The sequence below is a fragment of the Pelecanus crispus genome, chromosome Z (assembly GCF_030463565.1).
Source record: "Pelecanus crispus isolate bPelCri1 chromosome Z, bPelCri1.pri, whole genome shotgun sequence".
Classification (NCBI taxonomy): Eukaryota; Metazoa; Chordata; class Aves; order Pelecaniformes; family Pelecanidae; genus Pelecanus; species Pelecanus crispus.
The window spans coordinates 38,599,720-38,616,980 of NC_134676.1; the positions used below are offsets into that span (position 1 = coordinate 38,599,720).

At 37.3% G+C, this 17,261-nt stretch overlaps 1 protein-coding gene across 1 annotated transcript in view; it reads right to left on the bottom strand.

Annotated features, from left to right (window-relative positions):
- PCSK5 (proprotein convertase subtilisin/kexin type 5) overlaps positions 1–17,261 on the bottom strand; it is a 264,877-nt gene that overhangs the window by 16,906 nt on the left and 230,710 nt on the right. Inside the window, exons 25-27 of the mRNA XM_075725783.1 lie at positions 12,911–12,953; positions 11,349–11,491; positions 9,897–10,097 (exon numbers count right to left, since the gene is read on the bottom strand). Of these exons, the coding sequence (XP_075581898.1) occupies positions 9,897–10,097; positions 11,349–11,491; positions 12,911–12,953 (387 nt within the window). The remainder of the gene's footprint in view (positions 1–9,896; positions 10,098–11,348; positions 11,492–12,910; positions 12,954–17,261) is intronic.

Below are 17,261 nucleotides of genomic sequence, written 5' to 3' on the forward strand. Positions count from 1 at the left end.
TATTTTCTGTATTTCAGGTTAAAACTTGCTGTTCCAAGAGGATTCTAGTCTGTTTAAGTGCCCCTGAATGTAGAGGGCAGTTTGAGTCTCTCTCAAGCCTCTAGCCCCATATAACTCACAAGCATTTTGAGTTTGCTTATTCAAATAATCCTCAAAATAACTTGCTGATGACCATTGCTTACTCGTGTGAGATGCAGAAATTCACTGTCACAAGACTTTTCTGGAGAGGCTACTCCTTAGCTTCATGTTTTTTCCTGATGCTTCATTATTGAACAAATCCTTCAAGAGTGTCCTTCTTGATGTCATCTGTGAGAATATAAAGACTACTCCAGAAAAGCTGGATGTTTGGCATTAATAGATTTTCTATTCTCCTAACCTTAAATATGCAGACCTTCTTTCTTTTTCTGCTCTTAAGAGAAGATACCCACTGGCCTGCAAATCCTAAGATTTTTCCCTTTTAGAGAATAATCATTTGGCACTCTCTGAAAAAGAACATTGAATAACTGATGATATATTGCACAGCCATATAGTTTTTAATCAATGTTTTCACTTTTCCTCTAGAACCTTGGCTGAAAGAAAGACCAACTCTTCCTGATGTCTGCCTGCAGTTGCACATCCTCTGTTCCTCCATCAGTTGCTTTGATAAACTTTCAGAATTTGTGAAGGCAGAGGTCAGGTTTTCCCACTGAAAATGTCATTGGCCTTTTTCTAAATATGCAGTAAATGATACAAATTTTCATTTCCCTTTTCAGCAGCTTTGCATCCAGCTACCTTACCCTGGCTTATGTTTTATTTTTTTAAAATCCCTACTGGGTAGTTTTAAGTGCTGTAATTTAATACCAGTTATGTGTGTGAAGAAGCAAGCCAGAAATATTACTGAAGTATGTGTTGCCAGGGGAAAAGGACCTTGATCCTGGCAAGAGAGTTGGTGTAATATAAAAAATAAACAGCAGGAAGGCAGGGTTAAGCAGAGAAGTTGTTAACTACTGCTGAAGAATGTTTTAAAAAGCTCATTGTTTCAAAAACATTTCAAGCCATACAATTAAAAATAAAGATCTTTTTCGGTGAAGTACTTCTTATTTCCATTTAATCCTTGCCCCTTTGGCAGAATTTGTTGTTTTCTGTAATATGTGCTAGTCACCACCAGAGGGGAATGTACACAAGCAATTGGGCTCCTGGTAGTTGGCACGGGAGAAAACCTTTAGCTTTCCAGTCAAATATAAGGACTTAAATGCCCCAACTTTAGTATTGACAGAAGAAATCTTACAATGACTTTAAAAAAAAAAAAAAATTCTGGACAGTTGAAAGGATTTTTTCCTGTGAAAAAGCTCTTAATGACTGGAAATAGGCTTTCATTCACTAAAAAAAACCCACTCCACACATGTTTAGAATAATGTGAAGTTTTTATATGTAATTTTCTTGCACAGCTAAAAGTTCCCCAAATGGGCAAATGTGATGCGAGAGATTTGTTTCTGGAAACCTGTGCACAGTACTTTCAATAATGTAAACAGAGCTTTCCAAAGCATAGCCTTACGAAACTGAAAAATGGCCAGACATGTATTTCCTTGGTCTTTGGACTGATAGTAAATGGAAAGCTTAGAAATGACTGGGTTTAGCTCTTAGGTTGTATTTTGATTTCCCCTAAAGAATGCCATTCTGTACTTGAGGATCCAACAAGCTTTCCTTTAAAATTTCAGTCTGCAGCTCTTATGGTTGCATATGAAACTTGCAAATGTAGAAGCTGTAAGACTATGGTGTAGAGTGGTGAACCACTCATATTCTAGAAGTGGGACATTGACTCTGAAAAAACACTGCATCCTATTACTATACTGTTCTGCTCTTCTTTTTTTAAAGGCCAATACCTGTGACCTTTTCAGACCTACTAAACTGTTTTTATCCTTACGCTCATATTCTTTCTTGGGTTTTTTTGGTTTTGGTTTTGGTTTTGGTTTTTTCCCCCCCAAATGAAAACGCCTTCTATTTAAACTCTATTCAGCCCAGAATCTGACTCAGGTCACATTGATTCTTGTGTCTGTGTCAGAATGACTAACAACTGTGACATACACCCAGCTCAGTCTCTCCTATGCCTTTCTAGAAACTGAGAAACGGAATCACAGTGTGCCATTTCTTGAGCTAAGGTTTACTGCAGCTCTGAAGCTACCATAATGCTCTTGCCCATTCAGTCTATTCAAGGGATTATCAACCTGGAAGGGTGGGGGAAGACTGAAAGATATATTTTTTCATATTTTCTTTTCTCATTTAGACTTGTGCAACATGAATGAGACAATGGCAGAATTTCTTGAAACCTAGTACTATAAGACTTTAACTGTGACCCCAAACTGAATTAAGGACAAAATGAGTGAAATTCTAGCTCCATTTAACACAATGTCCCCATATTTCCTTTCTTTTTACTTGTGATTTTACTTTGAGCTCCCAGAATTTTTCAGTCTGATTTTAGAGAAAGATTAAATGAGTCCTCAAAAATATTTAGGGTGAAAACCATAGGCCTATGTGGAAAGAAGTGTGGTCCTCTTCACATGCTCACCATTTGTCTGGAAAATGTAAACTTTATTAAGAAAACCCAACATGAAACCCTCTACAAAACCTGAGGACATATAAGCAAACTTATAGCCATATCTAAAGAGACACACCTTTAAATATAATAGCATTTGAAGTACCTTATGATCCCACCTGAATGTCATTTAAACCCACAACTGCATTATAAGAGTTCTTACTAGTATATACTCATCCTCTTTGTGCTGTCCATCTTGCTCTCTCTACCTGCTCCTTATGGACAATAGATCTTTATACCAGGTAGTGCAAGCAGTAAGTGTTCAGACAGATAAAAGATAGTTTGTTTTCTTCTTCTTTAAATCTTATTTATTCATGTTCTTCTATGAGTAAAAGGGACACTTAAAAACTTGTATTTTTAAGTTGCTGTCATAGAATCGTTTAGGCTGGAAAAGACATTTATGATCATCAAGTCCAACTGTTAACATAGCACTGCTGAGTCCACCACTAAACCCTAAGCACCACATCTACACATCTTTTAAATATCTCCAGGGATGGTCACTCAACTACTTCCCTGGGCAGCCTGTTCTAATGCTTGACAACCCTTTCTGTGAAGAAATTTTTTCTAATAACCAATCTAAACCTCCCCTGATGTAACTTGAGCCCATTTCCTCTTGTCCTATCACTAAGTACTTGGGAGAAGAGACCAACACCCACCTCACTACAACCTCCTTTCAGGTAGTTGTAGAGAGCAAGAAGGTCTCCCCTCAGCCTCCTCTTCTCCAGACTAAACACCCCCAGTTCCCTCAGCCACTCCTCATAAGGCCTGTGCTCCAGACCCTTCAACAGCTTCATTGCCCTTCTCTGAACACGCTCCAGCACCTCAATGTCTTCCTTGTATTGAGGGGCCCAAAACTGGACACAGTATTCCAGGTGCAGCCTCACCACTGCTGAGCACCGAGCATGGGGGAATGGTCACCTCCCTGCTCCTGCTGGCCACATGATTTCTGATTCAAGCCAGGATGCTGTTGGCCTTCTTGGCCACCTGGGCACACTGCAGGCTCATATTCAGCTGGCTGTCAACCAACACCCCCAGGTCTTTTTCCACCGGGCAGCTTTCCAGCCACTCTTCCCCAAGCCTGTAGCATTGCATGGGGTTGTTGTGACCCAAGTGCAGGACCCAGCACTTGGCCTTGTTGAGTCTCATGCAATTGGCCTCGGCCCATCTATCCAGCCTGTCCAGGTCCCTCTGCAGGGCCTTCCTACCCTCAAGCAGATCAACACTCCTGCCCAAATTGGTGTCATCTGCAAACTTACTGAGGATCCCCTCATCCAGATCATTGATAAAGATATTAAAGAGAACTGGCCCCAATACTGAGCCCCGGGGAACATGTGACTGGTCACCAACTGGATTTAAGTCCATTCACCATGAGTATTGAAGTAGCTCCCTGTGTACATTTATAATACCCTTATCTTCTAGTCAAAAACACATTGACTTCTACAAGGAGAGTATTTTTTACGGTAAAGTTTATTGTTGGACCTTGGTACAATTGCTCCAGTGAGGAATGCAGAAGGAATTAAGTGCCATGGTTGTTTGTAACTGCAAGTGTATTCCTTTTAGAAGGTCACCTGTCTAGCTTTTACACCGTGTAGTGAGATGTGATTTGAATGTGATCCAGCTGAGATGCTACTTAGTTCATTAGATTTTATTCTGCACATGGCACTGGCCTTGCAAAAGTGGTACAGTCATGAATAAAACCACAAAACCAGGTTATGTATCTCCACGAGGTAACTACAATTACATAGGCACAGTAAAACATAATGAAAACAATATACATATGTAATAAAATACTAGACCTGTGACATTTTGAAGACTTACGTGAACTGTAAATTTAACAAAACTATAGCAGTGCTGAGAAGCAAATCACAGTCCCCAATAACTGTTAATTCCCAGTCTAGTTATCTTGTAACTACCTTAGTATCACATTACAAACAAGTATCTGGAATATGAAATTGGCATGACTAAGAACATATGGGATAACGAATCATTTTTCCTTGCCTCTAGCAACCTGAAATTTCACATACAGATGATGCTTAAAAAGTCTCTTAACTCTTCCCATGATGCTCTAATTCTGCAATCTAAATGTCATAACATTTTCACATTTGGAAAACTATGACCCATTCTCTCTTGCTGATGATTTCTCTAGTGTCTTCTGCCCACCTGTTCATTTCTCCCCCCACCCCTTCCATGTTCTGAGACCTTTATAAGTATATCTGCATAGCTGCATTAAGGTCCTTTCAAATAACCCTTTTAAAGCCTGAATTATTGCTTTCTCTCAAACAGTATGTTTTCACTGGTTTTGTTTTACTCTGTATTTAGGAAAAAGAAAATATACAAGATAGATGCAGTTGGTCAATGACTGCTTGTGGGAGGTTGCTCTTATTATTGGGGGCGGTATGTAATAGTAAACAGAACCAGCTGCTATTTAGCTGCATAATTTACTACAGCATATATTATCTGCATGTAAAGAAGCACATATTCCATTTTTAGTTTGCATCAGAAACAGACCTCATTCCATACCCATTTTTTTCCTTTTGTACTTTTCAGAAGAATGTGGTAGACTAAACCATGTAACCGAGGAATGAACAAGTTTTTAGGGTGCGGTATTTACAGTGAACAGACAAAATGAAGACCTGACCATAACTTGCAAAACTTCTAATCCAGTTGAAAGGGTGTGTGTATTCACTTGGTGAATCAAGCTTACACTAGTGTGCCTCCTGGCTTGCAAAGTAATTTCATCATCTGGTACATGAGATAAAACACAGATGTTTCTCGCTAGAAACGCAGAGCTCAATTTCGCTCCCCCCCCGCCCCTTTCTTGGCTTGCCCTGTCTTTTTAAAAGCCTGGATAACAGACATAGTCTGTTTCATTATTTCAGACCTGGATATGACTTATTAATGATTCCTGATATGAATTGAACTGTTTGTCCACCAGAGTATACCCCCAAAGTAAATATCACTTTAGAAAGTTTTTTTTTTAATAGAATGTTTTGATTGTTGGAATGTATGCATATAAACATTCATAGGACTGGTCAATCATTTATCCTTGCACAAGAAATAGAAGTGAAAGCTTAAATATGGGAAAAAAGTGTATTCCGTATTCACAAAGGTTTTAATCCTCACCTAGATGGACTAGTCTCTCAAACTGCAAAGTCAGACTCTATGTTGGTTTCTGTGTGGCAGGCTCTGATGCACTGCCTTTAATTTATGTTAGTCTTGGAATCAAACAAAACAACGGTCTTTGTTTCCCAAAACTCACTTTGTCCTATATAGTACGTCAATACGGTCACTAAAACCACAGCAGAACCCACGGAATCCATGTGGTTGGAAGAGCCAAAGAGGTTTCATTATTTGTAAATACAGTTCAAGGTCCAATACCTCAACTCTCTGTTAGTAACATTTCTAAAAAAAAGTGTAAATAGAAGACTGACGTGGTAAAAGCTGATGTAAACTACTGGATTTGGAAATTTTGGCTATCTTCCTTGTTGTGTTGTCTTCCTGCATTGTCTGGAGCAGGGCATGTGCTGAGGATGAGCTTGGTGCAGTCTCATCTTCATTCCCATGACAGGGGCGAGGTTGTTTATTTCATACTTGACCCCCACACCCAGTTCAGTCCCCCGAAGTGGGAGGACTAATAATTGTCTGGCCTGTATTTTTTAATTAGATTCTTTAATTCAGGCCACTGAAGCTTAGAGGCAGCTCTGCCATAGTGCTGCACCAATGTAAATGTCTTGAGGACACTGAGCACCCAGTGGAAGAAGTGTATATTGATAAAGAGGCAGAGAGAACGAGAGCCAAAAGCCAAATCTCAGCCACAGTCTTTCCCACACTGGGCTGGTGAGCAAACATGAAAGTATTTTAATACCTTCTGTAAAATGGACAAGCTTCTTGGACCATGCCCGTGCTGCATGACAGGCTACCCTTAGTAACTGAGTTTGGCAACAGATGAGATGGAAGATCCTCATATTTTGCTAAGAAGAAATAACCCTGGAGAAAATCAAAGTACCTATAAATAAGCTAAAGAACAAAGAAAGTAAATTGGGATAAAATAATTGGAGATCTGTCCAGAGAAAGCACTGAAAAACTTGGAAAGATGCCATGACTTTGCACCCATGTATGAAAAAAAAAATTTCTCTGTCCCCATGATCTTCTTTAAAATAAGTAATGGAAAAGAGGAGGCCCTACATAAATGCTCAAGAAAATCTGGAGAGGGATCATTGTTCCAGGCCCAGGGAGTTTTTCTGTACAGGTATGCCAGCCAGAATCCTACTGACAATAAGTTTGAAGGAGCACAGATAGGTTTTCATTTTGTCCATTCTTGTACTGATCCAACAACATTGTTGAACAAAGCAATAAAAGACAGTGGCTGCCTATCCTAGATTTTATTGGTTTTCAGAAAGCTTTTGACAATGAAGAAAATAATTCTAACAGATGGTGTAACTCTGTTTCTTTTTCTTTTTTTTTTTCTTTTAAAATTATCCACATATTTTGAAACATTATCAGGATATGAGATCTACTGCAGTCCCTAACTAAGAACTACCCTGTTGGTGTGATGTACTGCTAGAGTTAAATGTGGTCCTGCCTGAATCCTCTATTTTTTGTTAAGGATTTTCAGCATGGAACGAGCATTTCAAATATAGATGGCACAGCTGGAAATCTGGACTCAGCTGATACCTGGCCCTTGAAAGCATCATCAAAAGAAATGAGTGAAAGAGTGATATTCTAGCCAAAAAATCAACCATTTAGATTTTGTTAATTAGCAAATGAAAATGACCGTTACCAGAACCAGATGATCCTACAGTATCTGAGCAAGAAACCTCACAAACTGTTGATAAATGTAGTTATTCGGGGTGTAACCTCAGTAAAGACAGTGACAACTTCATTAACATTTTGACTTGAAGGTTACTACTGTTTGGAAGCCTACCCTGGTGAGAAAAGGCTCAAGATCTCACCAAGTTCAACATCATTTCCTCAGCAGTTACATGGCATAGCAGCTATCATAGCTGCAGGAATCCCAGCAAGTCTATCCCAGAGAAGGTGAAGAGCCTCCAGCCAGGTTCCGTGGGCTCCCATCACCAGCTGCAGCAGAAATCCTGTGACTTTGGAGCAGTCATTAATGTTCAAGCCAGTACAGCTCTGAGAGATATGTGTCTTACAGTTTGAAATGCCCCTAAGAAAGATGTATTTTAACTACTGAAAGGAGAGAGAAATGGTATGCAAGATGGAGAGAAAGAGGTTTCACAGCACAGTGATACTGATATATACAGAACTATGTCAGCTGCCTGATCAAAAGAAGAAACCTGATAATAAGTCACCTCATTTGACAGTGTGAGAAATAGATAACCAAAATACAGATGCGCTCTTTCCATGACACTGATGTAGATAGTCTCAAATTGAAAAAATTACTTACTCATATGGATGAAACACAAGGAAATGCATGGAGGAGACCAACTTTCTATTAATAGCTCTCCTTTTTAAGTGTCTCTGATCTTTTTCTGAAGTGAAAATATGTTATTCCTTTCGATACAACATTTCTCCGTAGATAGGCAATGAATAGAAATGGTCAATATTTTTTCTGAAAATATTTGTTACTATATTTTAATTTTTAATGCAAGGTCATATAGATCTAAGGATAGTCATTCTTTGATGTGTTTGAGTCAAATAAAGACATAGGAATCAGAAGAAAATTTGTATTTGATAGAAAAATAAAGCTAGCAGGGACCTTAAGTAATCTAGTCTCTTACTCAACTTGGTAAACATCCCTGTCAGATGCTTTTCTTGTGTTCTTAAAGACCACTAGTAATGGAAATCCTGAAAGCTCCTCAAAGATTCTACTGTTACTCCATTATTCCACTGAAAGTCCCCTTTCTTCCAATGCCAAATCTAAAACTCCTTTTCTGGATTTTAAGTCCTGTTTACTGCACTTACAGAGACCCGATCTATTCCTTTCTTCTTTGTGATTGTGCTCCTCTTAGCTCTCTCGTTTAATCACAAGCCCCTCATTTATTTCAACCTTTCATTGTAAATATTTTTTTCCTTAGATTTCTGGTAATCCTTACTGTTTCCTCCCTAATTGGCCCACTCCTTTCTTTAAAAACTGTGCCCAAAATTGAATGTGTTATTCCAGCTGATGCTTTACAACTATAGAGTGAAAGGATTATATGACACCAACTTTCCTCATTGTTTATAGTGATCAGCAAAGCAGCTATTGAAACTCTAGAGGAAATTTTACCCTTTGTTGGAGGGTATGGAGTACATAATAACTAAAATGGCCACTTGCAATCCTAACTATTGAGATTCCACATGCTGCACAGGTTTCACTTAAAAAGAATGAATATTCATTTATGTTTTAATTTGTGTGCTGGGTGATAAATTCACCATTAGCACTGCCTCATTTGGTAACATAACCTATTCAATTGTACTTTATATAACTGACATAATGGGAATGACAAATATTCCAGTACACACTTTTCATTTAACACTTTCTTAACAAGAAATTTGTGACAGTACTGGGATGCATTTGAAGATGCTGATGAAGGGAAATAATTTTAAAAATTAATACAAATCATTCCCTTCAACAACTTTAAATTTTAAAAACATTTTCCTTCCAAAGCCTTTTTTTTTTTTTTTAACAGAGAAATTTTTTTTCCCATGCTATAGATGAGGGAACTAAGAAAGACCTGATTATTTGTGAAGGTTGTGGAAATGGCCAGGGTAGGATAAGAACTCCAGAATGTAGTTCTGCATCCTGTGTTTGGGTCCCTTAGACAGTGGTGCATGCCTACACTGGGGCGAGAAGGGAAAAGAAGAGAGCTTGCTTTTCAATACACACTACACACACATAGACACATATTTGATTCTTCCATTTCCTCCAACTTACATTCACTTCTGTGTAGGGAATCAATAGCCACAAAGCTGGTCTAACACATAGCCTATGAGGCTCCCCATACTTAAAGATAAGGCTAGATAAGGAACTCCCAGTACCTATTACCTATCTTATTACCTAGTATCTATTACCTATCTTTTACCTTTTTGATCTTTTTAGTCTTTTATTTTTTAATCTTTTATCTATCCAGATATGATAACTCCCAGATAAGGAACATCTAAGTTGTATTAAAATGTTATGCTATTTGCAGGAAGGTGAATTTCACTCTGTTGTGTGAAACACACCAATGTTTTTGGTCAGTATATTTTTAAAATGACAATGAGTTTGACAAAAGTGCAAGATCTTTCACTCAAGCTGCAAGATCATTATATCCTCTTTCCAAAACTTTTAGTAGTCTTCAGAGAAACAGAAAAGATTAAGGGTTCTGTTGCAACTTACCACTCCAGAACATCCCACTGGGTGGAGAATTTCTTGGATTCAGACACTGCCCATGAGATAGCTGGAAACTGTTTTTGCACCCAGTACAGTTCTCGTAGCTGTACCCAACACATGTTGCACAGCTCCTGTGGCAAGGTTCACATTCTCTAGAGATGTCATCAGTGAAGAAACCATCTCCACACGCACTCACACATGTGCCACCTGCAACAGAATCAGAGCCTTGCATCATGGTGTCTATTGACCCCTGCCAATCCTGACAAGGAGGTACCTCACCTATAGCATCTCTCTGTCTCCAGCAAGAAACGATTTAAGAAAAAAGCAGTATGTAAGAACCATGAAACTTTTTTTAGCTATATAAACTCTAATTTTTTAGTGTGAAACCTAAATTCAGCTCAGTTGCTTATGCAAACTTCAAAAACTTCAAACCAATCTGCACTTAAATTTATATCTAGATGGGTTTTCACACATATCCTAAATCCTGTCACATACAAATCTTACAAAAGTCCAACTCTGGATAAAAATGTTATGGCTGAGTCCCAATTATTATACTGCCCCAATATAAAATCTGGTAATAAAGTCCAGAATTCCCTAAGGTTGTTAGATGCATGCTAATTTTGAGGAGTGGATGTATCTCTAGTTTCTGGTGAATATAAATCTAAACTCAGGTAAATCTGATTCAGTTTAAGGGTTGGCATACTGCAGCAAAGCTTCTAGAAGTTGTTACACTGATAAATTTTTGAGCTTCCTCCAATTTCAATTAAAAAAAACATAGACCACCAGATCACCTCAGGTTGTGACTACAGTTTTCCATAACTGTGATGCTTTTGTACTCCACTACAGGACATCTTCAGCAGGCAATGCACAAGATTACCGTAACCTCAGAATTTCCTGTGATTCATATTAGGCACCATGTCTGAACCAGGTCTGCCTGATATATGGCTTCATAATAAAGCTAAGAGATTCCTAGTCTTGTGTGAATCTGATGTAGAATTTAGTGGTTTTAACTGAGCTCATTTCAGAGTCTTTAAGGCTTCTTACTTTATGTGGACCTGAAAGTCAAAGTAAAACCAGACTTGCAAATAGTAAAGAAATGTTTCCATGTCTTTCTGTCAGTTAAAACCCCCTTCTTTCACAAAGTCTGAATCAAATACAATATTTTTTGTATTTTCCAAAAAGAGTGGAAATGCATTAAAAATAAAACTAGGAAAAAAAAAAAAAGTAGGAATATGTAGTCAAATATATGGAACCTTTGAACCAAACAGCACCATTGACTGGCATAACCACCTTATGTTAATGCAAAGGACCCAATTTTGCAAAGTCCTAACTTCCCTCAGCCTCCACTGTCTGCCATAGAGGAGATTTATGAATTTGAGCAGTTGGGTCCAAAGTCTTTCTGTAAAGAAAAGGTCTAAAATACTTTTGTATATATGCCGTACTTGGTACTTTGCTTACCTGAGAGATAAAAGCCTTCCTTACAGGAGTTACACTTGTCCTTGTCACAGCTATCACAGTTGCTAGGACACTCTCTACACTGCAGAGAACTTTCATCTCTGTAGGTATTTTCTGGGCAGTATCTATAGCAATGTTGCTTATACCTGTAAAATAAAGTAGAACATCATTAGTAAGTTTCCTTTGAAGTCACTGAGTTTATTTTCTGTATGTTTCCAGGTATGGTAATGGTAAAGCTCTAGTCTCATCCTAATGAAAAGAAATTATTCCTCTAATGAAGGATTCAAAGTGTATTTGTGGTTATGTTACCTATTCCACTGGCAAATACTAACAAGTCATGTTTTCTAATCTCAGGGTTCTTAAATAAAACTAATTTGATTTTCTTTTTTAAATGTAGGCACAAAAATGAATGCACACTTAATTAGAAATTACTATATTGTGATTGTAAACAGCTGATAGCTTGTAAGAATATATAATCCAATGCCATTGTTTATAGCCAGCTTGAATAGCCTTTTTATCAACATTTTCTTTTATCATAGTAATTTTTACAGAGGTCTCTTAGCTGCCTCTTTGAAAAGCAGTAACGTTCTTCTTCTCCCTCCATTTAAGTTAAACTTTCAATTAATTTATATATTTTTTTCTTTTGCTTAGCCTCCTTCCATCTTTAAGTGTGCCCACTGAACTGCAAATACCAGAACTGGACACATGTCATGGTTTAGCCCGGCAGGGAGCTGAACACCACACAGCCGTTCACTCACTCCTCCTAGTGGGGTGGGTGAGAGAATTGGAAAAAAGGTAGAACTTGTGGGCTGAGATAAAGACAATTTAATAGGACAGCAGAGGAAGGGGAAAAAAAAATAATAATGATAAAAGAATATACAAACCAAGTGATGCACAGTGCAATTGCTCACTACCCGCTGACCGATGCCCAGACAGTCCCTGAGCAGTGATCGCTGCTCCCTGGGCAACTCCCCCCAGTTTATATGCTGAGCATGATGTCATAGGGTATGGAATAGCCCTTTGGTCAGTTTGGGTCAGGTTTCCTGGTTGTGCCCCCTCCCAGCTTCGTCTGCACCTTCAGCCTCCTCGCTGGCAGGGCAGTATGAGAAGCTGAAAGGTCCTTGCCTTAGTGTAAGCACTGCTCAGCAACAACCAAAACATCAGTGTGTTATTAACATTATTCTCACCCCAAAACCAAAACACAGTACTGTACCAGCTACTAGGAAGAAAATTAACTTTTTCCCAGCCAAAATCAGGACAACACAATGTACTAAAAGCATACTAGTTCCAAATCCAGAGGCACTGTAACTTTTAGACCCTTTCTGTTCCATACTCCTCTCTTCATATATGCAAAGTTCACATCAGTCCATAACATTTAAAAGGCCTTGACAGTGAGCAAATGGCTAGTTTTTCAGCATTTCCCACACCTTTTTCAAAAGCTACTGTTCTCAGGCCATACTTAAAAGGAATGGGATAACATGCACAGCACAGATCTATGTAGTGAAGCACGCATTTTTTGCTTTAGAAAAATGTATAGGCATGAAGAGCGATACAGTTATACTTACATATAATAGTTCTGAATGCATGTTATACACATTCTTGGGTCATCTGAAATTAAAAATGTGAAATTATGTAAATAATATTCAGAGATAAAACCAGAATTCTAAAAAGCATTGTTTCTACACCATTTTTATGTTAATATTTCTTACATTAAAATCACTATGGCCATAACTAGAACATTATTATCTCTGGATCTCTGTTTACAATTTTTGGGGACAAACTCCTCCAAAATCAGGTCCTGGCCTTTATTTTTGCAGTGACTTGTGAGTTTTGAGTCCTCAGCATAAGGTTCCTAGAAGGTACTAAGTGCTCAGGAAGTGGTGTTCTGAAAAGCAGAACCTTCCCCGGAGCTCAGGTTGGCCAAAAGGAACTCTTAAAAGGAGACTCTAAGTTATGCAAAGCTGTAGTTTCATCCTACTTCTTTATTTGTTGCAGAGATAAGTTAAAAGCATTTGGCACCTCTAAAAGCAAACTTCAAAAACATGTATAATCAGTTTAATCTTAAAAATCCTGAGCTAGACCTTTTTATTTTAGGGGGGGGAGGCAAGGCTTTTGGGTAAACTTTCTCATGAAAAGATTAATTTTTGTATTAAAAAATGTTGTTGAATGTACAGAAAAAAGTGTTATATAACTTCTTAAAACTGTTACAGTGATAGATATGGATTTATGCTCACATCAAGTAAAGAATATTTTCTAGCCTTCCATTATCTTCTATTATCTTTCTATTTCTTTTACCTTACTCAAATATCCCAAAGGGAGTGGAATGGAAAGAAACAGAACAACCTGGGTGAATGTATTTATAAACTGTTCTACTATGAAACGCCTATAAATTATTTTTGATATTAATAGTACTCATAAGGCAAAATTTTCACTGAGTCTGTTTGAACTGTGTCTACAATAAATCACACTTTACACATGCAAACTTATTAGGCAACATGCACTTGGTTTTGCAAGTAGTTCTAGCAATTTATTTATGAGGTGTAAAGTTTTACCCAGAAATGCTGCAGATCTGTGAAAATATTCTCTTTACTGTTTAGAGCACAAACAGAAACAGCAATCACCTGATCTAGTGTTCTTCGCGTTAGATTTTATGTTAAGACATGAAACACTCTTAAAATATGAAAATGTTTTCTATTAAGTCTTTCTTTACTTCTAGATAAAAGAAATGTGGTTTGTCGAGGGCTGCTTCTTGAATGATTTCTGGAATACTAATATTGTTTCCGAATAAGGACACTTCCTGAGATATTTTTTTCCCAATTCGTGTGGTTTTTTTCCTTACAGTGTTTATAGAGCATAGTTAGAAGCCAGATTGATATGATGATAAATAAGTGTATTTATACTTTTTGAAAATTATTATAGTATTGGTACATACAGTCTTTATGTTTCATTGATGGAAAGAATAGACTATGCATCAAAGAGGCATTGTTAAAATTGCTGGGGTTGCTTGTGGGCTTAGTAACTAACTCACCATGTACTTTCTGGCTTTTATGAAGAAAGGACTCTTTCCTGTGGGAGGTTCTGATGACATTTTTCTTTCCTAACTGCCTACAGTTTTGTCTGTATGAATGACTATCTATATAGCTCAGTTTGAGATAGATCTTAGCAGTAATTGCAAAGAAAGACACAATGTCTGTTTGTCCTCTGGAAAGAGATTAGAAAAATGAAGTATTAAGCAAGTGACCATTAATTAAAAATCATGCATTTTGAGTTGGTTTAGGTTCTAAGAGAAAGTATCTAGGCTGAATGGGTAAAAATAGTTTGTTTAGATTGCGGATTGGAGGAGGATATTGTGGAGAGGGCAAAAAAATGTATCACTGTAGCACTTGCACCCTGCTGCTTACACAAAGTTTAGACAGAAGTGGCAATAGCAAATACCTTATTAGAAGGCCACAAATTTCGTAGGAATAGCTGGTTTGTATTTCACTTTGGAATGCACTGAGTCTTTCTTCGAACCTAAGATTTTGGAGGTGGGGGGATGATTTCTTGACAATTTTGCAAAATGAAAACATGCGGTCATTGGGCTACTGTAGCCTAAGTCCATTTGCCAATTTGTCTACTATATTATGTTATTTATCAGCCCTTACTGAACCATTGCTCTTTCTCTTAAAGACATATCCACTAAATAGAAGCTCTACGACTTTTTGTACTTAGTTATAGTTTCTGAATTTAAACTGTTGAGGAATAATGAGCATAGTTTAGAAAGGAATGCAAAGAGGGCAGCAGTCTGATAGCAGGCAAAGAGAAAACTAAATATGCAACTACTCATAGAATCATAGAATGCTTTGGGTTGGACAGGACCTTGAGAGATGATCGAGCCCAACCCCCCTGCAGTGAGCAGGGATTGAACCTGTGACCTTGGTGTTATTAGCACCATGTTCTAACCAACTGAGCTAACCCAGCTGCAATATCAAATTTGATATTTAACGCATGCTATATTTCCAAAATCTTGGCAATGAATTTTAAGAATGAACTAAGTCTAGGGAATTTTATGGATATATACGTGCAGTTCTTCTGTAGTGGCTCCTTTAAAATCTGCCACAATCAGTTCTTGGGCTAGCAGTAACAAACATCCTATATTCACTGAGACCTTCACTTGCCCATAAAATAACAAGACCTCTGTGGAGCAAAGTGGGTTCATTGGTATGTCATGCTCCAAAAGACTTCTTGTCATAAGAACTGCTAATATTTCATCTATATTTTACAGTATGCCACTCTTTTGAAGACAGAAGCAAACGTGATCTTGATAGCAATGGAAACAGGATTCAACCAATTTTAAAATAAGGCTTCAGACACAAACAAATTCTCAGTGACTTCCTGGTTTGATTGCAGTTTTCTTAGATAAGTAAAGATGATCTAGAGTTAATAGAAAAAGTAATTTGCTTTCTTTCCTTGTTTGTAATAAACTGATACTCCTGTTCCCTCCTCTACCTGCTACCCTTCTCAAGTACAACACATTTGGAGTGCAGCTATGTTATAATGCAGGAAAGGTACGTGCAAAGATTAAATATTGGTCAAAGGCCAAACATTCATGCATTCTGTTGGAACTCTCTGATTTGAAATGAATTAGTGTTTTTCTTCTACTCTGGAAGGGAAGTATGGGCATTAGCATTACAAGCATAGCATTGTTGTGCTGGAAGGGTATTTTTGTTCAAATATGTAGAGGAACACTGCAAGTGATTTTTTTTGTCGGATTACTGTAGAGGCTTAATGAAATATTTAGTACATAAGTTCATCCATATTAAAAATGAGCTCCAGAGCATTTTGGAAATCTTTGTCACTGTTTCACTATGTTTGAGTGTTCATGGTATTTAGACAGATCCTAATTCTGGAAACTTTACGTGGCTAGCCCACTGTACTTTTGAGTAGCACTTACTCAAAGTATCCCATCTAATTAGACCCAGATCTTGCAATGACTCAGATGCATGCTTAACTTCATCTACTGTACACAATAAAGCTGGGAGTTGAAGTTAAGTGCAAGGATACATTTTGCAGGATCTGTATTTAGACTGTAACTTTTATTTTAGCTTCCTGTTTTGTTTATGAACTTTTTTAAAAATTAAATTTCTTGAACCATTTATTGGCTTAGCCGTGAGTCTAGAATGTGCTGAATACACTCAATTTTTTTTGCATTCAGAAGTTCAGGATATTCACTGCCTGGGACTTAATGCCTGGTTTACCTTTCTTTTCCATTTTAATTAAATCTAATGATTGAAAATGATTTTATATTACATTGCAGTTTTCCTTTAAGGGCCAGCCTGCAGTAATTGTTTAATTTCAACAGTTACTGCTAGATTTTATTTGCCTTTTACATTCCCCTGAATAATAATTTACAATAATCTGAAAAAAAGTACTATAAATTGTAATGTATCACCAACAAGAGTAATTCTATATTTTAACTACCTTAGACCATTTTTTTCTTTAGTTTTTATGGCATCTCAATTAAAATAACTGAAATGTACAATCCAAACATAATAGCATTTTTGACTAGACAAGGGCCCAACTGAAAACTTAGCTTTCAGTAAGCCTTAAAAATGAAGATTTCTGTCACGGAACCAAGGACTCTGATTTGGATCTTTCTGTTTGTGTGAGAAGATATTTGTTTGTCTGTGTCTTTTTTGTTGTTTTTTCACCTCTTTTTCTTTTTTTTTTTGTGATTTGTCAGTAAATCAGCTTTATCTTCTTTCTTCTCATTCTGACATTATAATTTATTTTGACAAGTTATATTACCAGGAAGTGAAAGAAAGAAGAGATTGTGAATTTAAACCAAGGAAAAAACTGGATTCTGCTGTCAGTTAGATTTATATGGGGAAAAAAGGTATCAGTATTTTCTTTGGCCAAAAACTACAACTTTGGTTC